A 27401-nucleotide genomic window follows, 5' to 3' on the forward strand; every position below is an offset into this window, starting at 1 on the left:
CCTTCAGTCGCGCTTACACATTCTATCATGGATGCAAACCAACTAGCCCGCCAACGTGTTTCAACTAAATTAACCAGCAAGGCGCCACGCGCGCACAGGTAAACCTCAACAAATCTCGCTCAATGAGCGCGGAAGCTCGCTGTCAAAATTCTGCAGTGAGGAATCGCGGCAGCAGCAACCGAATTTACCTTCGTGCATCTCTCGCTTCAGCGTAAACGAAGCGTCCAAAGCACAGCGCATACGACGCTACCGGCACTACGCGCACTCTGCAAAGATCGCGTATCGCTTTGAAGGTGAGGCCAGCGCAAGTGCGCACTTTGTACACGTCGCAGATCACTTTCAAGACACACGAGCGCCAGCAACGCGTCCCTATAGAGCGTCCGCCAAAGGCGTCTACTACGGTGTCCGCCATTCGCGTGCCCAACGCCGTAGTAGACACCGCAGATGTCTCCACTCTGTACGGAGTGGCTGGTGAGGAGGACATTGAGGTACCCTAGCAGTCGCCGGAGAAAAACGCCCCCCCCCCTCCTCCTCCCTAGCCTGACCACACTGTCACGTGGGCGACAGGAGAGGACACTCTTTCGGCGCGCGTTCCTCGCTCGCGCACGCGAGATTGAGCCGAGTTCACCGGCTCAGCATCTCATGCTTTCATTCGCACGTACAACATACGGCGCGCGACGGCGCTTTTATCGCCCTTGGACTTTGTACAGAACCTCACGATGACGGCGACGACGATGGCACAAATGCGCCTGGAATGTCCATATAATTGCTATCGCAATAATAAAATTAGAAAGCGAAGTGCCCATGCTCTTTCACGGTCGAAGCATTGCTGGTATTACGCGGGAGGATCGCGCGTAATACCATGAGATTCGAGGCGGCATTTCGTGCGCTTTTTCCCCGGCTGTGCGGTGATTTCATGATTTCTTCCACCCTGGTAATTAATTATACGTCAAATAGACGCTTTGTTTGAGTTTGTGAGCGGCTGCGAATAATAAAAGAACAAGTATTGGTAAATTTTTCGCTGTGGCTATATAATTAGACATTGCAGGGAATTCACCCGTAGTTACGCCTCTTGAAAGGGAGCTTCAGTTAGAGGTATGTCGGGTTTCACATTGAAATGCATGTCAGATGAGGCGATGCAATTTACTGGAACGTGAGGGAAATTCATAGATCTAAACCCAATATGAACTCGTTTACTTTATCACGTAACACATTCGCAACTTGGCTTTGCTTGATTCCCTGGCGGCAGTTGTTGTAGGAGTTCTGTATCTGTATTGAGGTCGTCTTGCATTCAGCAGACTTCCTGTGGATATGCACTTGAATGCCACGCACGATTATTGTAGGGGAAGCCATCGGATACAATTGTGACTTACGCCGTGCATAAGGCAGCTGTATTCTTGTTCCGAGGGTATCCCACTGTATAGGAATCTCTACAGTTACGTTGCCTGAACGTGAAACGAATTGCCGCTTTGTTTTGCATCCTAGCACCATCGAGATGGGACAAAATGTTCACATAAAGAAAACGGAAGCACGACTTTCTGCGCCCCGTGTCCCATCAATACAGCCTTAATCGACGGATAAGCCCGATACTCCGCATGAACTATCGGCGGCCGCTGTTTAGCTGACGCCCTTGTCTTGTGCATTTCTAATAATGACATAAGAGAGTTTTCATTGAAATCAGATGATTTTACGTTCTAAAGCGGCACATGCGTTATATGAGAGACCTTTTCAAAAACCACTTGCCTCGTTATCTCCACAGATAACTATCTCATAAGATGATATTTATTTTTAGCGCTTAGCTTGAAAACGTATAAAACATTCCGAAAAATGTATCTCACAATAATTCTTGATGTTAATGTGATTATAATTCAGGGAATGGAGCGAAACGCCGCATTGCTACCGCGGAAACACGTATGCATGAGCGTACTGCAACCGCGCTCCTATTTCGCACTTCCCTCTGGATGCGCTGCGCCATCTAGCGGCGCGCCCGCGAAGTGCCCCTCTTCTTGCGTGGCCTCCAAGATCGGTGGCGCGTCGGTACGTGCTAACGCTGAGAACTAATCCCTGCTGCTCGCGGGAATTCGCGGAGCAACACGAAAATATCGCGCTGCTTTCGTAAAGGAACGCGAGTGTGGCGGGTTCGATTCTTCCCGGCGTCTGAAACATTCTGAAGGATTTTTTTTCTTTATTTGAGAGTCGCAAAGAGGCTATATAGATAGTAACAAAATGGCTGAAATAGGCTAAGAATGGTATTCGCATTAAAATTGGCACAGTGGACAAGAAGGGAAGAAGCAGGCTGACCACGACCGCCAGGAGGGCACAACGCTTACCCACCTTTTAGGGAGGAAGAGATAGCATGAAAATTGAAGACAGGGAAAAGGGAAGGAACGATAGAAGAAAAATGACAGACCGTAAAAAAAACTGAAGACATCGAAAAAGAATACAGGGCACGGCAGTAAGAACCGGAAAAAGAAATAGAAGTAGCTCCTACTTATTTAAAAAAAGGTATACTAAAAATGCAAACTCACGTTTCCAATGCAACAATGATAACTGGTTCCAAAACAAAGACACATGATTGCATACGCTCAGAAGCCATTACTACACAAAACGTTTACGTTTCCTTTTAGACGCACCTTTTAGGGAGGAAGAGATAGCATGAAAATTGAAGACAGGGAAAAGGGAAGGAACGATAGAAGAAAAATGACAGACCGTAAAAAAAACTGAAGACATCGAAAAAGAATACAGGGCACGGCAGTAAGAACCGGAAAAAGAAATAGAAGTAGCTCCTACTTATTTAAAAAAAGGTATACTAAAAATGCAAACTCACGTTTCCAATGCAACAATGATAACTGGTTCCAAAACAAAGACACATGATTGCATACGCTCAGAAGCCATTACTACACAAAACGTTTACGTTTCCTTTTAGACGCAGCTAGAGAACACCTCCAATTCTGCTTAACCACCTGGAGTCCCCTACAAGGAGCGTTCAGATTACAGAACGCTTGTGTTTAGTTCGCGTACTAGCTTAGTAAAGGAAAAGGTGCGTCGCAGCTGGATATTAAACGGTCGACACTGTGCTGAACAGTAGAGTGCCACCGTGGATAAGCCAGTTATTGCAGTGAAAGCTTGTAGTCATTATATATATATATATATATATATATATATATATATATATATATATATATATATATATATATATATATATATATATATATATATATATATATATATATATATATATATATATATTGCTAGACAGAACTCTGGCACTGCGACGTAGTTCAGCTAGCATGGGAATGACGGTTAGCACATGGGTTTGTAAGATCTTCGTTATTTTGGCTTTATTTACTACGCTGCGTTTGCATGTATTGGTGTAAACTTCGAAGCAATGCTACATTTCTAAATGCACAAGACTCTTCGCAGATTATCACTAGTACTAGTTACATTTATAATGCAAGAGTTTGTCGAAAATAATCAATTCGCAAAGTCACAAAGCCGTTTGAAGCCGGAATGATGAAGTTTACGCAAATCCACGCACTACTACATCATTCCCATGTTGGCTTGTCCGTCATGCGTGAGTGATGCGCCAGAGTTACCTCTATAAATTTTCTGTAGGAATCTCTAAAGTTCCAAACACCGCACCGCGCGCATCCGCATGTGTCGCTCCATTGGTTTATCAGCAGAGAAAAGTTCATGGCCACCAATTACTCGCTTTTCGTCATTTACAGTGCGCGCGCGAGCCGACCGGATGACGGAAGTTCAAAAGCTTTTGCTTGCGACATTTGATGGCGGACGCTCTAATGCCTGCGGTGTGTAATCCTTGACAAATTACGGCCCGCACCGGCGAAAGTTGTCACCGGTGGATGGATCATTAATGTCGCTTTGTGCCAACGGAAGTTTTCGTGATCTACAAGCTCGAATAAACCCTATTGAAACGGTCTGTATTTTACAGCGAAGCTGTTATCCTCTAGATCGTCGGGATTTTTCGCGGCGTGCGCCCCCAAAACACGGCAGCTGAAATGCGCTTTGTGTTTGAGTTTCCGCCTTACAGAATTATGTTTTCTTCTACATTCGAATCACTCTCACATGCTATCGTGTCTGTAAGTAGTGTGGAAGTCGTATTTTACAATCTTTCTGACGCATTTTACTTTGAGAAATTAAATTACTTCAATAAAGTACTTGCGCTAGGCGGACTAGGGCCTACAAGAATGAGGATGTATGCTAGGATAACGGTACCACCGGGTACCACCGGGTACCACCACCTAGTGGCCACGGCACACTCGTACAGACCTCAAATGGCCGCTGGAAAAGGGCTCTGTCTTTCAAATTTCGCGTAACATATTTATGTTTTCTCGTATATTCGAATAACAATCCGAGGCTACCATGCATTCAGCCATTGCATCAGTCGCACTTTACGAATTTTCTGAAGCAATTTACTTTTAAACAGTAATTTAGCTAAATAAAGCACTTGCGCTTGGCGGAAGTCCTATAAGAACGAGGATGTATGCTGCACTTTGACGTACGTCTCTTCTGGCGGTGGCGCTTGTGTTACGATCGTCTAACCTCTGCACCAACTTCTCTGTACATCCACTTTCAGAGAGCGGAATGGAGGCGGATTTATTTTATGCACATGAGAATCCTAAAACTACGTCCTTTACTACTAGTTAGCAGTAAAGGACGTAGTTTTAGGATTCTCATGTGCATAAAATTGAGCACCACTCATCTGCTGAAGCCCCGCGTAACACTGCATAGTGGGAAAAAGAATTCTACACATTAAACGCACATCTTGTAACCTATGTGAAGCGTGGCCTTCGTGAAGCGGGTAATGAAGTGTTCTAAATTCGACCAAAGACGCAGGTCAAACACCTGCGTCTTTGACGTAAAAAAATTAAGAAAAAAGAAAACTGGCCCGCGCGCATGCGCTCTCGCGCACCCATGCTACGCAACGTGAAAACTCAATTACTGCCCCCTTGAACATCTTCATTTCTTCTTATTTATTTCAAATGTACCGCCCGCTCCTTTCCGATACCTCGTGGTGTGTATACCCCTTAGTATAGAAATCATCATCACCATCAGTGCCCGACGAATAATTTCACGTTGGCACGATTGAAGTTTACGTGCGATTGTGGTCTACGTATACTTCTATCACACCAACTCAGAAATGAGTATGCGTGTGGTCGTGGTCTAATCAATAAATAAGAAAGGCGATTGTGGCCCGAAGGACCGCAGGACCGATTGTGGCTGGAGGACCGAAGAATGATTCCCCGCATCGGACATCGTAACGTATTTTTTCTAGTTTTTTTTTTTTACGAAGCTTTCTTTGCCTGCCATTTCGTGGTTTCATGGGTTGGTTGCTGGTCGGGTTCTTTCCGATAAAATTTGCATTTGCTTAAAGAAGTAATGAAGCGCGTCCAGCGACCAGTTTTGAACCTCGGCACTCCTGGGGGAGCAGCCCGATGCTCCAACCATTAGGACGCGAGTGCGTTTTTTTTAAACATGATTATTTATTACAATGAATGAAATCATTATGTGCAGGAACTATTTACAATAATATGAGCTCCAGGTGGTCATAAGCGATCACAGGTATATGAGCAGTAAATAGAAAGAAAACGTCACACGAAGCAACGTCTTCACCAAAACAAGAACTTGAAAGAAGTTAAACACCTAACAAAAGCTAAGCGGCACCAGCGATACGCTGCAACCTTCGATGAGTCATGTATAAAAGTCGATCCGCTTGAACCGCAGATCAGATTTACGACGACTGCGGACTCTGCTACATGTCTCTCTCAAATTATTCGCCTCAATATATCGCGACATTACAACACCTGCAGAGCTGCGCTGAAATTTCGCATTCTGGAGTATCGTAATCATTGGGGAACTTTTTTTTCTATATGACGAGTTCTTACGAACATGCATGCAAGTACGGCGGCGTGAATTTCTTCCCGAATTTGTACTGTCTTCTAGTCAAGGTGTGTAGGGAGTTCCACCCGATACTTCCGCGAAGGAGTTATGGCTTACAGTATGGTAAAGGTAAAATTCACCATGGATTACATCTGTGAAGCTTCAAATAAACGGCTTTATAAAGACCTAATTGACAACGTGCTGCCTAATCCTATCTACCACTCATCGTATTCGAAAGGCCCAGGGCAAAAGATTTTAAATAGGGTAAACAAAATGGCGCTCAAATCTGCCGCCAAAACCACCGTACTTAAATTGCACACTGGCACTCTTCCTGTCAAAACCTTGCTCTAAGAAAGAGGAATATATGTACGATGAACGACACATGGCTTGCTATGTAAAAAAGCCTGAAACGCTCGATATCGTCTGTAGGGATTCGATATTTCATTCGGACGTCCTACAGCATACAATTAAAGAAAAATTGGAGGACGCTTAAGCTTCGCCTGCAGGTGTGAAACGCGACAGCGTTCCCGTCGGCCCTCAAAGGGGTGTAAGGCAATGGGCTACGGCGCAGCGATCACTTACGAGGCGCCCCGCATCGGACGCGGTGAGCGTCGAGCAACGCAGCGTTCGGCGCGGCAACGAAACGTGCGCCTGAGCAAGCGGAACGAACCAAAGAACTCGGTGTCTCGAGGGGGAAACGATGCACGCCAGCCAAACGTCGTGATCGGCACGGGCAGATAGATAGACAGATAGTGATCTAAAGAAAGGAATGACGCTTGATTCTGCAACCCGTGAGGGAGCAAGGCGAAGCGTCGTCAGGGAATGGGAGTCCGGGCCGCGACGCGCCTCGCACCGGTCCCCGCACAGCCCCAATGCGCGCGTGGTGCGCCACCTGTCGGGGCAGCGCCGTACATTGAGAGGAGGGGGTCTTCTGTGCTTGTCGCAAGGTGGCTCTGCGTGTGCGGAAAGCGCAGAAGAAATGTAGCGGAAACGCACTTCGCTACTCGTCTAACTGCGACTTCTGTAAGTTACATGTTCATAATTACTGATATACACCACAGTATAACTTTCTACGGCTCGTTTCTGAGGTAACACCGCATTCACTAGAGGCGCTTTTGTACCGCTTTGAAGCATCGAACTCGTGGCTGAGTGGTAGCGTCTCCGTCTCACACTCCGGAGACCCTGGTTCGATTCCCACCCAGCCCATCTTGCAAGTTGTATGTTATTCATGAAGTGCCTGCCGGGATTTATCGCTCACGGCCAACGCCACCGACGCCGACGACACCAGCTTTTCTGCGACACGAACTCCTTAACGCTATCGCGTTAAAATGTTACAGTGACCATTCACTTTGTGAATGAGGGGGGCGCGCAGGCGTATGTGTACTATAGCGCACACGAGGGTATCGGCCCACGGTGCGCCTAAACGCCTACCCTGCCCGCATCGCAGATCGTATTCAAGGCAGAACGCGCGCGGCCGCGCCTTACGCAGCAGTCACCGGTGTAGAACGCTCGCTTGTGAGCATTCGCTTACCAACTGAATTAATTAGCATGGTGTCAGTGCGCACAGGCAAACATGAACACTTGACGACCGCGGACACTCGCTGTCAAAACGCTGGCGTGAGGAATCGCGGCAGCAGCAGCGCGCGAAGTGACCTTCGTGCTGTCTATCGCTTGAACGCAACATGAGCAGTGTGAACGCAGCGCACGTAAAGTTACGAGCGGTCGGCCCATCTATGGCCTTAAAGCAGATCGCTTTCAAGATAAAGCGCGTGCGATTGGTCAAAAAGTTAGCAGCTTTGAGACGATCACCGCGCGCGGTTGATTATTATGATTCCCGCACAATCGCGCATACCCACAATGGGGAACTGCCCAAAAAGCGGGAGATTCATATTGTGCTAATGCCAATTAGCTCTTTAAGATCATTTCCGACTGTTGATGTTTGTGCGAAGACGTGAAACACATTTTCACGCCAACCGTTGGCTTTCTTTAGAATACGTTAAAAGATAATTTTTTTTCTATAATTTACTCACACAGGCAATGCAGATGGGTAGCAGAGTAAACAAACGAAAGAATGCACCGAAGGTTTCACTCTGTGAAAGCGTCGATTATGCGGTAACACCCAAATGATTAGATTATGGGGTTTTACGTGCCAAAACCACTTTCTGATTATGAGGCACGCCGTAGTGAAGGACTACGAAAATTTCGACCACCTGGGGTTCTTTAACGTGCACCTAAATCTAAGTACACGGGTGTTTTCGCATTTCGCCGCCATCGAAATGCGGCCGCCGTGGCCGAGCCCAAATGACGTTAACCCAAGAGTGAATATAGAGAAGCCAATGAAACTGGAGGCGTGCCGAGTGTTGGATTTTATGTCTTCATACAATTAGCTCATTCATCTGAGGGCGTCGCCAGAGCTTGCAGATGTCCCAAACATTGCCAAACTCTGGTCTTCCTGCACATCACCCGTGTTCTGTTGTGAAGGCTCAGGCGCAGACTCTCCCAATGCCGACCACTTCAAGCTTCCACCTTTCTCTGACCCTCCGTTTTGTTCAGATCACAACTTCCACGTGACTTTAGGATTGGTGTGAGGTTTCACTGTATTACTTTCTGTGGCAGCGTGCTGTCGCTGAGCCCATTGTTTTCTCTTGCAAGACGACATCGGAACCGGAACGCTTTCTAGCACTCATCGATTTTCCTTGACTTGGCTCATCGAAGCAAAATGCACTGACGCTTCGCTGTCACACCATATGCTCCTTACCGTATGAGAGAAAATGAAGAACGCGATACACAGCGGGCGGTTGTCTTATAGTGCGCATAAGACAACCGTCCACGCGAGCGCAGTAATGTTCGCCAGCATAATTTAACACGCAGACCACTCCCGAAAGCTCACCAAAGTGTAACAGCTCGTTCAGTGAACGAGGTAAATAAAAAAAATGGCTGATCCCATTGATATGCGGAACTCAGTAATAGGGTAATGTATTTTTCATGTTTATTGTAATGCTAAAGCAAACATACGCTATGGCGCAATTGTAATGTACGCTAGTGACGTTAATGCAATGTAACATTTATGCAAATGTAACGTGATCAAGCTGATGTAACGAAATGATGCGAATGTTTCGATGTCGGGGCGGCGTACTATCGACGCAACACAAATACACTTTACATTGACTTGATGCGACGCACGTCTCTGCTGTTCTTACGCACTGCCCATTACTTCCACGACTCACATGAAAATTTATTTGCGTCACGCACGGTCGGTACTGCCGGTGTTCGTAATAGGATATGCGACTTCACATAGGGCCACACAGTTGCAAGGGCGTAGGGTCATTATATGCGCCGAATGAATTCACATACACCTTGCATTTTTCTCGAGTCTGTTCTAGTTGCTGGTGTTGTTTACGTGGCACAATATTTAGAAGCGGGGCTCGCTGTCGCACGAATCTTCTAACGTCTTCATCCACCGCGCTGCTGACTTACAGGATTGCAACCTTTCTCTCTGCCGAAAGCCGCCAAGCGTCGTCCTTCCCCTTGTCGCTTGTGCGTGCAATGTTGGTCCCACTCCTCTCCCATCACGACCTCCATGCGTTGTTAAGCTTTTCCGCTTGAGGATGTAATGTTCATCACGCTCTTCGCTGTTTATGCCCGCCAAACATTGTTATTCAACTTATCGCTTGTGGATGTAATATTTGTCACCGTCCCAACTCCTCATGTATTGATGCTCTTCACGGCAATCCCGTGGGCGCTGCCTTGTTTGATCACGTGTTGACGCGTCCATTGCTTGCCTCAACTGCCTCCGTTGCCCCTGTGTTTACAATCGATGTACGTACGTGATGCTAGTGTGGCTCTGCAAACCCCTGTTTCGGCGTACATCGTAGACGGGGACCGGGTGGACGACACGCTAGGCTTTAGCCGCAGCTTCAGAGGACATGTGCGCGCTATCGGAGCTCATTACGCTTTGTCCAAGCGGAGCAAGCAGCGTAAACGGAGCTTGTACTAAAAGCGGGGCTAAAAATGTATCCCAGCCTATCGTAACTTGCCGCTTACGATTTCAATATGTACCACTGTGGTTAGCTCTTCGTTCTTTATTTAGCAAATACTGTTAAGTACGTTTCCGACTGAGCAAGGTCCCGCGGACGGTCACTGTCTGATTGTTTATTTTCTGCTTGATCGGTCGCGGGCGTGCTCAGTTGCGTTAGATTTGATTTCACGTCGCGCAAGACTTGTAACGTAGGTGATCTGTTCTTTAACTGTAGTAGCTTGTAGCAAATATGTATTATCGCTAGTTACTCGCTTACTCTGTAGACCGGTAGGAAACGTTTAGCTTCGAACATCGGTGTGCTGTGAGTTTTGCCGCTGTCACCCATGCCACGGCACATTGATTCACGTGTGCGCCCGTTCTCTTATTCATCCGCTGGCGATGGAGTGAGTGGAAGTTTGCGCGTGAGTTGGGGTGGATGTGAGTAAGTAACATGAGAGAAACTTAGTATATGCCAAGAAGCGGCGCTACTCTCTTTGTCACCGCATAACGAGCGGTACTAGTTTGTGCAGACGTTCCGTGGTTGAAGTTCTTTCCGTGGAGGTTAGTGATACAACGCTGGCAGATAAGTGAATTTTTTTTTTATCCTCGAGGGAAGCCGTGCATCAAGAAGAGCCATTAACACGGACAGGCCATGTGTAGCAGCGATCCGTGAAATTGGACGCACAATTTCATTCTATTCCTTAATATGCCAGTCACAATTTATACAGTCAACTAACTCCCCACGTCTTCCCTCCACCGTTCCCCATTTTGCAGCGTGAATGGAGCACAGTGCGTTCGCGAAAACCCAGTCGCATTCCTGACAGCTGATGGCACAGATGCAGGGCAATAGAGGCAATGCTTTCGTATTCGTACGCTTTCGCTGAGACAGCGTCCATCGCGCTGCCATAAGTGCCACCTCGTTTTTCCATAGCAAACTGCTCCGCAAGACGGGTCATTTAGCAAGCGTCGTTGTTCTGCTTCTCGCTTTCTTGTGTGATGCTCATCACGTTCCTCGCTGATCACGTCCGCGAAGCGTGATTCCGCTTTCCGTTTGCGCTTTTAACGTCCGTCATGCTCCTCGCTGCTCATGTCCGCAACGCGTTGTTCTGCTTCTCGCTTGTGGGCGTATGTTCGTCCCGTTCTTGCTGCTTACGTCCCCCAGTCGTCGCTGTTTCACTTCTCACCTGTGGGTGTAACGTTCGCCGCGCTCCTCGCTGATCCCGTCTGCCAAACGTGGTTGCTTGGCTTACCGCGGGTGAGTGTAACATTCGTCAGTGTACTCGCCCCACACATCCCGCAAGCGTCGTTGTTTCGCTTCTTGCTTGTGGGTCTCATGTTCGTCACGCTCCTCGCTGATCCCGTCTGCCAAGCGTGGATTCGTCACGCTCCTCATTGCTCACGTCCGCCAAGAAGTCATTGTTGCACTTCCTGCTTCTTCGATGTAATGTTTGTCACCCTCCTCGTTTTTAACCAGCGCCAAACGTCTTTGTCCCGTTTAGCGCTACCGAGCCAGCAAATGCTCGCTTTCTCCAGCACCTGAGTGTTCTGAGATGTGGCGGCTGGCTTATATTGAAATTGGTTGACAGCGCAGACAATGGGACAAGTGAGCGAACGAGACAGAAGCGGATTTGTCAAATTTGACTTGTCTGGTTGTTGTCCGTGCTGTTCGCACTTAAAGAATAGAATATTGTTAAGCTGAATGCTTATTAGCAGGCCTCCTTCAATTCCAAGCTCAATGCAGGCGCTTTGGTCTAGCTTTTTCCGGTAAACTCCGCCGCTTTGGTTGCCGATTTCTGCAGTTCTCTGGGGCAGACTTCTGTTGCCTTCGTCTTCACTTCTTGCCTGTGCTTGTGCATTCTGGTGCATATGCAGCAGTACATGCTCAGTGGCTGAATAATCATGTATTTAGTAGCCAGCCTCCGCAAGTGGGAGGAAGAGGCAAAGAAAGCTTCGCCTAAAAAAAGTCTGTGTGCGTGGTAAAATTCACAAGCACAGTCACAAAACGTATTGTAAGTCGCAGTTTCGCCCGAAATGCGAACCATCGATTGTGATAGCAAATTAGCAGACACCTGAACGATGTAAGAACAGTAGCTTTATCGGCCGGATACTGTTGTAAACATTCGCTTATTAATTAAATTAACAAGCATGCATGCACGCGCAAGGAAACATGAACACAGTCAAAATGCTGAAGTGAGGAAGCGCGGCAGCAGCAGGGAGTGAATTGACCTTCGTGCTGCCTCTCGCTTCAATGAGAACTAAACGGCCAGAACGTAGTGCCCACGAAGCTATGAGCGCGCGGAGCACCGTACTCTTTACTCATTACAGATCGCTTTCAACATAGGGGCCGTCTTCTATTCGAGGAGACGTTTCATAATACAGGGTGTCCCACGTAACTTTAGCCAAACTTTAAATATATGCGAATGACATGTAGCTGGATAGAACCAAGGTAATGTTGTTGGCCCTCGCTTGGAGATACTCATATTATTTCTTTTCATCCTACCTAATCACATTTTAGTCGTAATTAATTAATCAGTTTCTCGAATATTATAATTAGATGAAAAATGTCAATGAGAAAATTGTAGAAAGGCATGAAAACCTCCCGATACAGCTTTATGTTGCTCTATACGTGCTATGTAAATGTGTTTTCCGAGCGTGAAAGAAGCCTGCGAATATACGCAAGTGCCCCGAGTGGACAGTCGCGCGGCAATTTTGCGTACATTTGCGGGCTCTCTTCACGCTCGGAAAAACACATCCACGTAACACGTTTTGAGCAACAGAAATCTGTATAGGTAGTTTTTCATGTCGTTCTACAATTTTCTTATTGAGGCTTTTCATGTAATTATAATATTTGAGAAGCTGATTTATTAATTACGACTAATTATCTAAGTAGGCGAAACGAAACAAATAATTTCAGTATCACCAAGCAACGCAAAAAAATATAATTTTTGTTCTGTCCGTCTACGACAGGCCGAGCAGGTAACACGCAACAAATACTGGGAAAGGAGGGAGACCGGATGACCAACTTTAACGAGATCACCAAAAACTATAAATTGGGAAGGGCCCGTTTCCCCCCGGCACACTCCTCGCTGAGTAGACCGCAAGCGATCGCATGGCGCCTCTTACAAACAGATACGTATCCGAACCCGGTGGCCTACCATCGCTACTACCCGGACCTTTACACGGATAGATGTAGATTCTGTCAAGAAAGGGCGGACCCACAACATATGGTTTGGGCTTGTCCTCGGACACCCACACAGAATAAAATAAACAAGACGAGAGAGCAGTGGGAGACCGCGTTGCTCAGGCGTGCACCGGAAGACCAACTCAAGGCAATCCATCAGGCCGAAGATGCCGCCAGGGCCCAAGGGCTCGAGGCCCTCATCTAGGTAGAGAGGCCTAGGTCTCAAATCTGCTGTGCACAAATAAAGTTTCTTCCTCCTCCTCCTCCTCCTGTCCGTCTACATAGCATCTTAATATATTTAACGTTTGAGAAAGTTACGTGGGACAGCCTATATAAACAATACTATACATTACAGATTTATTTCCAGGAATACAAGAGTTCTGGTGGATACCACAAACTAAAAGCTGTTGGAAAAATAGCTTGAGAAAAAAGAACTTTTCCAAAAGAAAGCTACTGCATAAGTTTTGCTGCCCGTGAACTTTTGTTCTGTTTTATTGCGGTACCAATTATATGGACACTCCAGGCGCATTTCCACCATCGCCGTTGTCGTCGCCATGATGTTCCGTATAAAGTCCAAGTGCGATAACATCGTCGCCGCGCGCCGTATGCTGAATGCGCGAGTGAAGGTGTGTGAGGGTGAGCCGACGAGGGTGGCTCAACCTCGCACGCGCAAAAGAGAAGGCGTGCCGTCTTCTGTTGCGCACAAGGCAACCGAGAAAGAGGGGCGAGGCATTCTACAATGGTGGCGGCTGGGTGTGTTGTCGCCACATAGTTCGCTTTGAAGCGAGAGGCAGCACAAAGGTCAATTCGTTCACTGCTGCTACCGCACCTTTCTCACTCGAGCGTTTTGACCACGAGTGTGCGCGTCCATCGAGTCAGATGTGTCCATGTTTGCTTGTGAATGCGTGACAACATGCTTGATAATTTAGTTAGTAAGCGAATCTTTACAAGACTACACGGCCGATAAAACTACTTTCCTTACTTCTTATAGCTGTCAACTAAATTTGCTATCGTAATCGATACTTTGCTGTTCGAAGCTACTAATTTTTTTTATTGCTGCATCTAATATTGTGCTGCTTTGTATGGGTTCCAATGTGCAGGATGGAAACACCGAGTCTGCACATCAAGTGGGAGCTCTTCATCGCCGTCGTAATTCTGCTTCTCGTTCACTGGCTGATGTAAGCTGTTCTGTATTTACTAAATATTTTGTTTATTATCTCGAACGTAGGTTGATGTGCAGCATGTGCAGCCCAAAACTTACACCTTCGTTACGAGGCGTCTTAGTGAAGGTATCATCATATATGCGGAATACTTTAGTTGTTCTTGCATGTTTGTTTATTTGTATATATACATTGAATTGCGCTTGAAATTTCGGCACATATGCTTTTTCAAGGAGCTTTCAAGCAACAGCCGAATAAATATTTGTAAGCCTAAGAACTATACACAACCCTTCTCTGATAAGCTTCAATGTAAGTGAATAACCCGAACGAACGAAGTAATGAACGAACAAACTTCCTCCTCGCCGTATCCGACTGCTGAGCATCGACCAACCACGAAAAATGGGCTAAAGTGGCTAAGGAACGTATTCGTTTTTTAAAAAAAATGACTTATTGTTGCGGAGCATCGCCATGAATAGCGTAAGGCTTTATAGTTCTAAGCGCGGAGTAAAAAAACAAACAAACAAAAGACCGGAGAGAGCCTCATATGACAATCTTGAAGCACAGCAAAAAATATCAAAGCCGGAGGAGAATCAAAGGGTATGCGGAGAATTCTAGCATAAACACATGACCGTGTAACATGGTTAGGTAAGCGGTGAGCTGAACGCCTGGCCTCCGCGAACGCTTGTCGCCTGCGAGAGGAATCCGCGGGAAATCCAAGCGCATATCCACATTTCAGTCTACACTACGCCATACATCCTGCGCTGTATTCTTATAAATGCCGACACTGCGATCAACGCCCAATGCTTTACCACATGGTATGGGCTTGCGCAAGCACACCAGAGTTCACAGCCATAACACACCCCGCCACCCGGTAAGGGGAGGCAGCAGGGCTGTTCAGCTCCGACTCTCCGGTTGACCAGCTCAACCTGGTCAACCGAGCGAGAAGGGTAGCTAAGGCCGCAGGGCTCCTGGACTGAGGGGCCACCCAGTGCAGAGCGGAGGGACTACCTACGCTCGCGCGCTCTTTTGTATAAAATTTGTTTTCTCTCTCTCTCTCTCTCTCTCTTGCATGCTGACATAGAAGTTCCAGTTCTCTACTATTCTCTATTGCGATAGCAATTATATGACACTCCAGGTGCATTTCAGTCGTCGCCATCACCGTGATGTTCCGTATAAAGTCTACGGGCGATAACACCGTCACCGCGTGCTGTATGTTGTAGGTGCACACTCTAAGAAACGTTTACACCCTTTGGGGTGTATATTTGCCACACAACGATAATCGTCATCACTCTTGCCCGCATTTCCTTTCTTGAAAACTCTGCGCTCGTTACTTTCCTGTCGGGAATGCTTTGTCATGCTGATGACGCGTATGCCATTCGTTACTTGGAAGTACTGGGCTCGCAGCATTAAAGAAAGGAAATGCGAGCAAGACAGATGACGGTTATTGTTGTGTGGCAAATATACACCCCAAAGGGAGCAACTGTTTCTAGAGTGCAAGTGAAAACGCGCGAGGGTGAGGCGAGGATGGTGGCTTGATCTCGCGCACGCAAGTGAGGATGTCGGGGAGGAAGCACACCGTCTTGCATGCGGGCAAGACATCGGTGGGGGGGTTTACTCCGGCGGCTGCCGAGTATGACGGGCCTGAGCGCGGCCATGCGGGCCTTATCTTGAATCCAATCTGAGGTGAGTAGAGTACGCCGCACGGTCGCGCGGGCCTTATCTTAAAAGCCATCTGCGATGAGTATAGCCTAGGTGCACCGAGGGCTCATAGGTTCGTGTGCGCTGTGTTCTCGCCACTTAGTTCGCGCTGAAGTGAGAGGCAGCACGAAGGTCAATTCACTCGCTCCTGCTACTGCCGCTCTCTCTCACGCCAGGGTTTTGACAGCGAGTCTCCGCGCTCATTGAGTGAGACGTGCTTATGTTGGCCTGTGCGCGCGTGGCGCCGCGCTTGTTAATTTATTAAGTTAACGTAACAGAATACATAACTTTATATACAGATTATAGTACATAGGAGTTTCTGGGGCAGCGAACATCTTCATGACGACGTAGTTTCTTTGCAATGATCCCAGAGGAATTTAACCTTGAAAACTTATTTGTTTCAGTTTGCATTTTATTACGTTTCTGCACAACAATATTTTCATTTCTTGCAGAAAAAGAAGAGACCATTTCAAGTTCTTCGAGAAACTCGGCATACCTGGGCCAACGCCGAACATCTTTCTCGGCAATGTATTTGAGATGTACCGTAAGGTTAGCGCTTTTCATGTCCAGCAGCGACGCCTCTTAAAGCGCTAGCTGCGGGTCATACACATACATCTACCGGTCATGTTTCTTTGCATATACCAATGATGATTGGTCCCAAGGCCCATACTCACTGAAAGCTCTTACGCATAAATTGCTTGGAAGAGAAAATTCCAGTCAATCCTGATGCAGGACATATTGTGTTCCACATCATTCCGGTGGACCATTGTGTTCCATTAGAATCACCTACCCCAAAACATTGTTCTTATTATGAGCGAAGCCGGCTGGTCATTGGCAAAGAGCGCTTACGAAGGAACACCTTCGTGCGAAAATGAGAGAGCGAAAACACTTATTCTCAATGAAGTGGGACGACTTCCTTGTAGGGAGGATCCCTTAGTTCAGGGCCCGATGAGCTCACGCCACTCCGCGTGCCCGCAGGATCAGCCGTCGCTGCCTTTGCGGGTCTGAGCTTCTAAGCGCAGTCTCCCAGAAGGAAGGTGAAGCAATAGGGGAGTGGCCCGGAGGGTGTGGGCGTTTCCCGTTGCAATGGCATACGCTTGTGGATTTGGCTCCAGGTTCTTACAAAGAAAGCCGTTACCATATATACCTGTAGCGCCTCCACACTACATGCAATGGCGGCAGGAATACGAAATTGAGGGTTTTTTATATGGGCACTGAGCTGTCAAACGATCTCGTTTGGTAAGTCTGCGAGGAACACGCACACGTGTGTTTCTGTGTGCAACACTCGCAGTGTAAATGCCAGTTGAAGGCTTTTTGTAACAGGCGTGGCTAAGCAAAGTTCTGACGCTTATGCAGCGAAATATTCAATTTAAAAGATATCTTCGTAAAGTTCTTTTACTGGAAACCTTTCCAAGCATCTTGTAAACTGATAATTAAGATATATCTCACCAGCGTAATGCAGAAAGCGTGAGTAATAGATATGCTGAAGTAATCCGGCATCTGCAAGCAAACAGATATTTGGCGATTTATCAGTGGGTATATCATGCATACCTTCCTTAGTTATGTACATCATCATGAGACTCATAATTTGCTCAGCCTCCACAGAAACACTTTCTTCTTTTGAGATAGCTCTTCTCAAGTCAGCTTTCGCTTACGTGTGGCAACATTTAGAGTCCAGCAGCGTTTAAGCTTACTGTGATCGTGGCAATAAGCGGTCTATATTTGAATTAGAATTATAACTCACGTAATATTCTTGCTATGGTCTTTTACAGTCACCTGCCAGAGCTTACAGAGAATGGATACAGAAGTACGGCGACACTGTCGGGTATGAAAGGCAACTTGTTTTCCCTCTATCTGCAACTGATAGCAAAATGTTAGCAAACTTTCGATAATTTGACATCATTTTGTTTCATATACCTGCGACTGCTAATAAAACTACAATGACATGCGACACATTAGCATTGCGTGTAACTAGTTTTAAAATAATGTGAAATAATACCGTTTTTAAAAACGAAGTAAATCTAAAAGCAACCGTAAGGCGGAACATCTTGAAGGGGCAGCGCAATAAGACGAAGACAGAAGGCAGGAACACACAGGACAGCGTCTTATTGCGCTGCCCCTTCAAGATGTTCAACCAGTACCGACTCGCCCAAATGTCGATCCTTCTATGTAAGGCAGAAACTTTCTAAAATAAATGAAGATAAAGGCCGAATTTTGCGACAGAATACAGGTGTTGAGAACTTCGCGCCAAATTCGAAGCAGCTCAAAAGAAATCAGAAAGGTAAATTGCTCGTTATATCACAGCATTGCCAATATTTTCACTCAGACTTTGCCACGGCGTAATTGACCATCCCTAATTCTCTCATAGCATCAGTAGTATACGGCATTCTTCGCCGTTGCTGCAGCCAACTTTCCTTACTTTTCCTTGTCTTTTTACCTCGCCTTTGTCCCGTCTCAGCTGTGAGTAGCAAATCAGGTATCCTGTTCAGGGTTACCTTTCTGCTTGGCGTCTCTCTTTTTATTTTTCTCTTTCGGTTGTTATTTTCTTGTCCTGCCAGATGTATTGTGTTATATGTTAAAACGTCTTCGATACGTTCAAGCTGCCCTCTCCTCATCCCCAACCTCACTTTCCAGCATCGAATTTCGAACGCAATATTATAAACGCTAAGAAAATCCGGCCAGCTGACATCAACTCGGATCATGCACGTCGTGAAAATGGAAGTAGCGAACATATAGCACGAAGAAACTGTGCTTCTCTCTCTATTTCAACAGATACTACAAGAAACTCACGAGGCCAGAAGTAAGACAGTCAATGTTCGTTTCGGTTTGCAGGTACTTCAACGGTCACCGTCCGGTGATCCTAACTGCTGACCTGAACTTGCTGAGGCAGATACAGATTAAGGACTTCCATGACTTCACAGACAGAGGGGTGAGTGACGTGTATGAAGCTTCTGCTGTTGTACAAGCCAGGTGCATCTTCTTGCTACCAATTAGACGTCTGATGCCTTTTATTGGCTTTTGCCCACGCGCCACAGAACAGGGAATCGCTTTTACTTGGGGCACTATTTTGGACATTGTTAAATTGCGTCATGTTGTTCAATTCTGTAACGACGGCGTCTTAAGCCAATTAGACAGGCTGTTGCAGCCATCTAGGCCAATAAGCGCTAACAAGATGGCGAATGTGACCTAATGGCTGAAGTCGACAATGTCCCGATCAGCATCACTGTTGTCGCGGCGCCGCTTGCGGTAGGTATATGTTGGAAAATAGTACTAACGCTCGGTGCTGTTGTTGTCTACATGAGCTGTGGGCTGCAGTTATTACGTTAAAGAAGTCTGGCGTAGTTTTGGCACAGAAACGCCGGGCCTCGATCCTCTAAATATGTTGGTTCTTGTGTGTCCCGCCGTCTCAGCCTGTCGTGACGTCTCCTACTGCCTGCGACACTTCTCGCAGCTCCTGTTCCAGGCCAAGCGCCCTCCAAGCCCACAAAACAAAAGCCTCTTCCAGCTCACGTCAAACAGATGGAAGGAAGTGCGGAGCGTCCTTACACCTTCGTTCACTACCAACAAGCTTAGACTCGTAAGTTATGGCTACTGTTTACCAGTTGCTGATCTCCTGTTTTCTCTGCTCTGTAGACAGGAACATGGAAGTCGATGGCTTCACCCCAAGCAAAGAATTTGGCAGTGCTCATCAAAGGCTATGACGTTTTTGTAACCCCCCCTTCGGACGCTGAACTGCTAGCTCCGGCGACCTCGTTCTGATAAAGAAGGAATGCAGAAAGGAAAACACTTCACACAGGAACTCGTCAGGGAGTTGTCTGAGTACGCGTAAGCACTCTGCCACGTGCTCATCTCCATGCAGCCCGTTGTGATGATCAATTTTATGAAACTTGACCTGACGAGTACAAGCTTTTATCAGCCCTTATGGGTCGTTATCAACTTTATGGACTAGATCAGTACCTTATGAACTCTAATCAGTTGTTATCAACTTTATGGGACTGAACCAGAGCATTAGCAATCACTATCTGTTCTTATCAACATTATCAGACATTATCCGACCCTTATCAAATTTTATCAGTCGTTATGAACATTGTAGGAATTGATACGACAGTTATCCACCCTTATCGGTGCTTATTAACCTTATCACAACTGCTTCAATTTTTCTAAGCCCTTATCGCTCTTGAGCACCTCATTCATGCGCGTCGAAGCATTATCAACCATGATGAAACCCATACAACCCCTCATCACTCCTTATCATCCTTATCAACTCGTTGACTGTTTATCTATCTGTGCTGCGCGCCCTGAAGCGCATGAGTCCTCAGAGGTCGATGACAATTTTGTCGGTGAAGGAACGCCCCAACGAAAGGCGTATCCCGCGACCACCTAAACGCTTCGGGGATGTCGCGTGTTTGGCATTAAATTTTCGCAAAGCCGGAATCTTCCTGATGTCTACAATGTTTTAAGTCGGCTCTACGTGTGGCTCTAGAGATGGCTTTTATTTCACCATCACCAAATCTTTAAGCAACGCCTGCATAGAAACGGTACTCCTTTGACGTTTGTTTTGTACCGCCGATACAACACATTCATACGGTTCAACTATATTCACCTTCTGCAAGCGTGGCTAAGAAACTTGGATTCTAAGCGTGGGGTCGAATGTTCGCAACTCACCACCACCAACGTTTTTCCTTTCGAATTTATTTGATTTCATACATTTAGTTCCTTTGGCGATGGTCAAACGGACGGGTTTCCTCGTTGGGTGGACGTTGAAATGCTCATGCATTTAAAATGTGTGCTCAGATTCCAGTGCACGGGAAAGAAGGTAAGATTCAATGCGGAGACCAACACAGCGGTCTGTATGATTGCCCAAGTGTTCCTCTGGGAAGAATACTTCACACCCTTCTGCCAACTGCGTTCCACATCAAACAGGGACTAATTGTTCTTGACTAATCTCTTGCGCTTGACTATATGAGTCATCCACTTCTGGCACACTTTCTTAGTGTTCAGGCCAGCCTTTAATTTGCTTGTTTGCCACCCAATAACTGAGCCTTGTTTCGTTTTGTCGCCACAGGCATTCGACGTGGTCTTCTTGCAGGGAAAGAATATGTGCACAGTCAAACCAGCATTTGAACACGACATCAAAAGTAATTGTCAATCCGATAGCTCAGAATCAAGTTATTCAGGCTCAGGGCGGAAGGTATCATACAAAACAAACACACAGGAGGAGATCTGATAGCTCAAGCTCAGTAGTCATAGAAATTCGATCGTTCTATATTTCCAGCTGCCTGAGAAAAGTTCACTCGCTATTGTAGAAAACACTGTAACGTGTATCTTCATGTTCTCAAGGATGCCGTCGAAGGACGAACAGCTTCCACAAGTGCAAGCGGTCGGAAAAATACAAACGTCGTGGCTGATCCGGGCATTTCAAGAGACAGATTGATTGCACTAACTTAAAACTTAAATTAGTTCCTTCGTTAACGGCTCATTCTCGAACAACTATTTTCGTCGGGTATTTGAATACTTACTTTCTTCCAGTCCCCCCCCCCCCCCCCCCCCGCCCCCCGCCCCGACACACCCTTTTATCTCGCAAGCCTCCGGTGTCGAGCATTCGTGCTCGTCTCATATTCTGTTCTCGTCACAGATGTCTCCGGGTGTCATCTCAGCCGTGGAGAAGTTGGTTTTCAAGATTGACCGCAAGGCGAAGACTGGTGAGGAGTTCGAGGCTGGCGAGATGTACGCCGCTCTCGCGCTGGACGTGATCTGCAAGAGCGCGATGGGCATCGACTACAATCTGCAGGAACACCCGCGACACCGATTCCTGGTGTGCTGCCGTCTGTTGTTCGGATGCGCCTTCTCCATCATCGCCGTCCTGCTCGGTGAGCAGACATCTGCGACGCGACACCTTGGCCACGCAGTGACTTCTCTCTGCCATTGTTAAGCAGCTGTCAAATCTATGGGCATAGCCTTGTGGGTCGCAATAACTTCTGCGCTTGAGGAATCTTGTAAGGCTGTCGCCTGAGATATGAAGTACTGGCGACATTGTGGCACCTTGTACAAGTTGAGCTATCAATACATATGCATGTAGGATAGCCGCTTATTAACTGATTTTATACGCAGTCAATTTATTTACCGGCTGCATGTACTCCGGATTATTTGAAAAGAAAGATAGTCGGCTGCCATTTGAGCTTGGTTTCACGGTGAATGGAATTTATGGTGGATAAGAATAAATCCTAAATCTGGGAGAGCTCAACTTTCCTGTAATCGCTTAGGGGAAGTGTATTGTTGCTAATCTCGGTAGGTTATTTTTTTATAGATGCGCCTTTTGGCGAGTACAATGTTGATTTTATGTAGCTGTCATTGAGCGTCCCATTCGCTCCTATAGAGTGTCATGATTGTCTGACGTGTTATTTGAGAAAACGTTCGAACGTCTCCTAACAGTAAAGCTTTTTACTTCTAATACTTCTCGTACCAATGGCTTTCTTTGTTTCTACTGGAGCAATATCTAATGAAGAACTGGAAAACAAGGACACGGGTTTTACCAACACAAGGACAATACGAGTAACTATAACTACAGTCTGATAAACTACATTTCAACAACTTCCTGAGCCTCTCTTTGGCTAGGAATCATTAGTTATTTCTGAAGGAATCAGTAATCAGGGTGTAGACGAGCCGTATGTAAAAATACTGAAAGATATCTATAGCGCCTCCACAGCCACCGTAGTCCTCCATAAAGCAAGCAACAAAATCCCAATAAAGAAAGGCGTCAGGCAGGGAGATACGATATCTCCAATGCTATTCACAGCGTGTTTACAGGAGGTATTCAGAGACCTGGATTGGGAAGAATTGGGGATAAAAGTTAATGGAGAATACCTTAGTAACTTGCGATTCGCTGATGATATTGCCTTGCTTAGTAACTCAGGGGACGAATTGCAATGCATGCTCACTGACCTGGAGAGGCAAAGCAGAAGAGTGGGTCTAAAAATTAATCTGCAGAAAACTAAAGTAATGCTTAACAGTCTCGGAAGAGAACAGCAATTTACAATAGGCAGCGAGGCACTGGAAGTTGTAAGGGAATACATTTACTTAGGGCAGGTAGTGACGGCGGATCCGGATCATGAGACGGAAATAATCAGAAGAATAAGAATGGGCTGGAGTGCGTTTGGCAGGCATTCCCAAATCATGAACAGCAGGTTGCCGTTATCCCTCAAGAGAAAAGTTTATAATAGCTGTGTCTTACCAGTACTCACCTACGGGGCAGAAACCTGGAGGCTTACGAAAAGGGTTCTACTCAAATTGAGGACGACGCAACGAGCTATGGAAAGAAGAATGATAGGTGTAACGTTAAGGGATAAGAAAAGAGCAGATTGGGTGAGGGAACAAACGCGAGTTAATGACATCTTAGTTGAAATCAAGAAAAAGAAATGGGCATGGGCAGGACATGTAATGAGGAGGGAAGATAACCGATGGTCATTAAGGGTTACAGACTGGATCCCAAGGGAAGGGAAGCGTAGCAGGGGGCGGCAGAAAGTTAGGTGGGCGTCTGAGATTAAGAAGTTTGCAGGCATGGCATGGACACAAATAGTACATGACCGGGGTTGTTGGAGAAGTATGGGAGAGGCCTTTGCCCTGCAGTGGGCGTAACCAGGATGATGATGATGATGATGATGATGATGATGATGATGATGATGAAGGAAACTCTTAATTGACGGCTTAAATTGCATTTATCAGTTTCTGCTGCGCAGGAACACCAACGCCAAGATCACGCGCGACACAGGAGATACTGCCATGTTACCACAGTTCTGCTTTTTTTTTTTCCTGTGTAGGGGAAGTCCATAAAACTTCCAATGTTAAATTTTATTCTGTATTCAAGCGCAATATCATGTTTGGCGATCAACAATGTACCCGCCTAAGCGAGTAGTTGTCCGAGTCTGCCGGTTTGACAAAAGGTTCAAGGTTTTCACCACCACCGTTGCGTGAACTGATGTATATCTGTGAAAATAAGCCATCGAAGAATCGTACGCTCCAAAGATGTCGAAAATAAACCGGGGTGGCTAAAAAAAGAAAAAAAGATACGGTGAGCAAGAAAAGGCGCAAAAATGAACGAGAGGGGGAAAAAATATCGAGTGAAATATGCGTAGCGTATCACTATTAGTTCAAAACAGGCATGCTATGAGCAAAATTATATTCCACAAGACACCGGCAGCGCATGAACATATAACCTTGCACGCAATGCATAACGGAGGTACACCCGAAGAGCATGTACACACAAAATAGCCTGTCTATATATACTTTGACCTTATATGTTATCTTAGTTTTCTTTTGCGTATTCCAGCGCGAGTACAACTTTTTTTTTTGCGTACTCGCAGCTGCATTCCCTGGCTCAGCTGCTCTGCTACAATTCGTCAACTTTCGCTTGCTGCGCTTCCAAAACAATGGCGTCCATCCCTTTGCTGAAGTGCAAGAAAAATGCAAACGAATCGTTACCGAACGACAACTTGATTCTTCGGTAAGTGACTGTGGATGAGTTAAGGAAATTATTTCCAATGAAGTCATATTGGTTCCCTGTTATGAATGCAAGTGCGAATAGCTGTTCGGTGACATCGTCAAGCTTTTTGCTACTGTTTATTTCGAAGAGGCGGACCGAGCAATGACATTCAATTGAATGGAATTCTAGGGTTTTACGTGTCCAAACCGTGTCCAAATCTAACCGGCCGAAACGCCTGTGGTTTCGCGCATTGCCGACAGATGCCGCAAGCCGCAGGCTGGGCTTCCCTAGTTCTGCTTAAAGGCACTCTTCAACAAAATTTTGTAGAACGTACAAATTGTACGTCGTACAATTTTACAATTCGTACAAATTGTACGACGTACAATTTTGTACGAATTTTGTACGGCCGCTATATAACTGTCTAGATTATCTGAAGCCTTGCTTCAGATAATCTAGACAGTTATATAGCGTCCTTCGCGGATTATTTTACATTTGACAAAAGAGAAGGTGCATCACAAGATGCTTGTAAAATTAACTGTTCTTGATGGTGAAACTTAAAGAAGCGTCGTCATTACCGCTCGCTGGAAGTTACGCACAGCCCAGAACGTTTAAAACCAGCACGGCACTTCGGCATGAGCTCCGACATTCCGTGGCTCCTAAGGTGCGCCAAAAGATTGCGGGTGTGACGTGCTGGGATTAGCGTCACCTCCGCTTACCAGTATGTGAACGCCTGTTAACGTGCTATTTAAAGGTTGATAACAATAAAAAAAATAGACGGCCAACCAGTGTCCATTCTACAGCTTATCGATAACGCAATATTGCAAGACGACCTATAACGAATGCCATTCTTTGTCCACTTCAAATCAGTATCTATACACTGCGCAGATGTTGGACAAATCACCCAAGAAGTCAGCATTTATTGAATCGCTTTTGGAAGCTAGTTCTGCATGCACAGGCAACCTGTACTCAATTTATCTTTATCGAGAAACGGCATACGGCGTGTGAGAATACTCCCGTGAAACATTCATCATTATGATATAGGTGGACTAATGGGCAAACTAATGTGGTGCATTCAGCAATGTGTAATCGCCAAATTGTTCTCATTCAACAGCTCCGCCGCAAGGACTTGCTGCAGCTAATGATCGACGCCAAGGATTCCCGCGTAGACGCAGGCTCGGTAACGTCCACCCAGCTTACAGCTGCTGAAGACAACGACGAAGAACTCCCCAGTGAAGCCAAGAGCGGTAACGTTTTCGGAAAAGTCGTAGTGGCACTTCGTTTCGTGAGACTAATCTTTCTTTGCCTACCCTCCCGGGTTTGGGGTGGCTGCTGCTGCGTCAGTCAGTATCTGTGCGGATATATATATATATATATATATATATATATATATATATATATATATATATATATATATATATGTGTGTGTGTGTGTGTGTGTGTGTGTGTGTGTGTGTGTGTGTGTGTGTGTGTGTGTGTGTATTCGCTGGCATGAATTCGGCACACAAAGAACCTTCGTATATAGTACCAGCGAACGCGCTCGAATAGCTCTCTTATGCTGACCGATAAAACAGCCCACGTAAGCGAAGAGTAACCTCTGTTCTGCGTGCCAAAAAAAAAAAATCAATTCCTACATAAAACCTGAATATACAATGTCGACTCAGAAGCATCTGTAAAGTAAACCGACCTGTTAATGTAATAGCGCATTATATTCAGTGGACTGTTTGATTTATACAATTTTCTTTGCTTAAGCCATTCGGTATGTGCCACTGGGGATGCGCCCATTATCGGCCAATCACTCAGAGTGGGGATGGTGGCACTTAGACACAAGACAACATAGCCATTGCATCGAAACACGTTGCATAGGCTTAAAGCAAACAAAAGCTTAGTGCGCATTGTCGTTAGCTGTAAAGTATTTCATTAACCACTTCCAACATAAATTAGAACATGTGCGTTGGATCAGGATATACTTAAGCGTGCATGCGTGCATATGTGTTAGCGTGTGTGCGTACGTACGAGTACACAGTGCGTAGGGTTTGTGCCTCTGCGTTTGTGTGTTTTTTCTGTGAGCGTGTGCCTCTGTGTGCAGGTGTTTGTGTGTATTTGCGTACGTGTGTGTGCATGTGTTTGTACGCTTGTGTTTGTGTGCCTGTGTGTTAGTCTGTATAGCAGCTGTACGCGCGTGTGTGTATGAACGTTTGTGTACGTGTGTAAAGGTTTTCGTGTATGCGTGTGCGCGCACGTGCGTAAGCATGCACGTGCATGTGCGTGTGCGTGTGGTGCGCATGCGTGCGTGTGTGTGCGCGTGTGTGGAAGAGTTTGGCATCACCGGTAATGTCAGTTATTTGTTTGCTTCGCCGACAGTACTCGTCAAATCTAGCGATGCTGAAACAAATAAACAAAACGAGGATGAATTAGAACAATGGTGTGTAAATGTTTTCTGAATAATATTCCTCGGGGTATATAGGAGGGGGGGGGGGTACTGCTTACTATTTCTCACTTCTGATGTGGTCAGCATGAAAGGCCTAATGTAATGCATGCCACATAACTGCTTTGTAACGTAGTTCAACTCACATAGCGCGCTACCACGTTGTTTCGCAAAACCTAGCGCGTTAGCTCGGTCGTTATGGCAGCGCGCTGCTGCGCTCGTGGTCGTGGGTGCGATCTCGGCTGCGGCGGCCCCGTTGAAATGGGTGTGCACCGTAATGGCGCTCATGCACCGCTGATCGCGTGCGCGATAACAACCCAAAACGAAAAAACATGATTCCGCAGTCACTCACTACTGCATGCTTCACAATTAGGTCGTCTTTCTGACACATAAAACCGCAGCATAACTTTCTTTTTTTAATTTACACACTTTTGTTGAGGTTTGTATGATATATATTATATATATATATATTGTCACGCGCTAAGGCAAGAATAAGCAGCAGGATCAGCAGCCAGACACGAAAATGTCAGACACAAGGA

At 46.2% G+C, this 27401-nt stretch overlaps 1 protein-coding gene across 1 annotated transcript in view; it reads left to right on the forward strand.

Annotated features, from left to right (window-relative positions):
* LOC142586236 (thromboxane-A synthase-like) overlaps nucleotides 1–27401 on the forward strand; it is a 69139-nt gene that overhangs the window by 25794 nt on the left and 15944 nt on the right. Inside the window, exons 5-12 of the mRNA XM_075697487.1 lie at nucleotides 14201–14278; nucleotides 16411–16507; nucleotides 17731–17783; nucleotides 18791–18887; nucleotides 19410–19535; nucleotides 21594–21828; nucleotides 24319–24458; nucleotides 25549–25681. Of these exons, the coding sequence (XP_075553602.1) occupies nucleotides 14201–14278; nucleotides 16411–16507; nucleotides 17731–17783; nucleotides 18791–18887; nucleotides 19410–19535; nucleotides 21594–21828; nucleotides 24319–24458; nucleotides 25549–25681 (959 nt within the window). The remainder of the gene's footprint in view (nucleotides 1–14200; nucleotides 14279–16410; nucleotides 16508–17730; nucleotides 17784–18790; nucleotides 18888–19409; nucleotides 19536–21593; nucleotides 21829–24318; nucleotides 24459–25548; nucleotides 25682–27401) is intronic.

This window comes from Dermacentor variabilis, chromosome 6 (genome assembly GCF_050947875.1).
Source record: "Dermacentor variabilis isolate Ectoservices chromosome 6, ASM5094787v1, whole genome shotgun sequence".
Lineage (NCBI taxonomy): Eukaryota > Metazoa > Arthropoda > Arachnida > Ixodida > Ixodidae > Dermacentor > Dermacentor variabilis.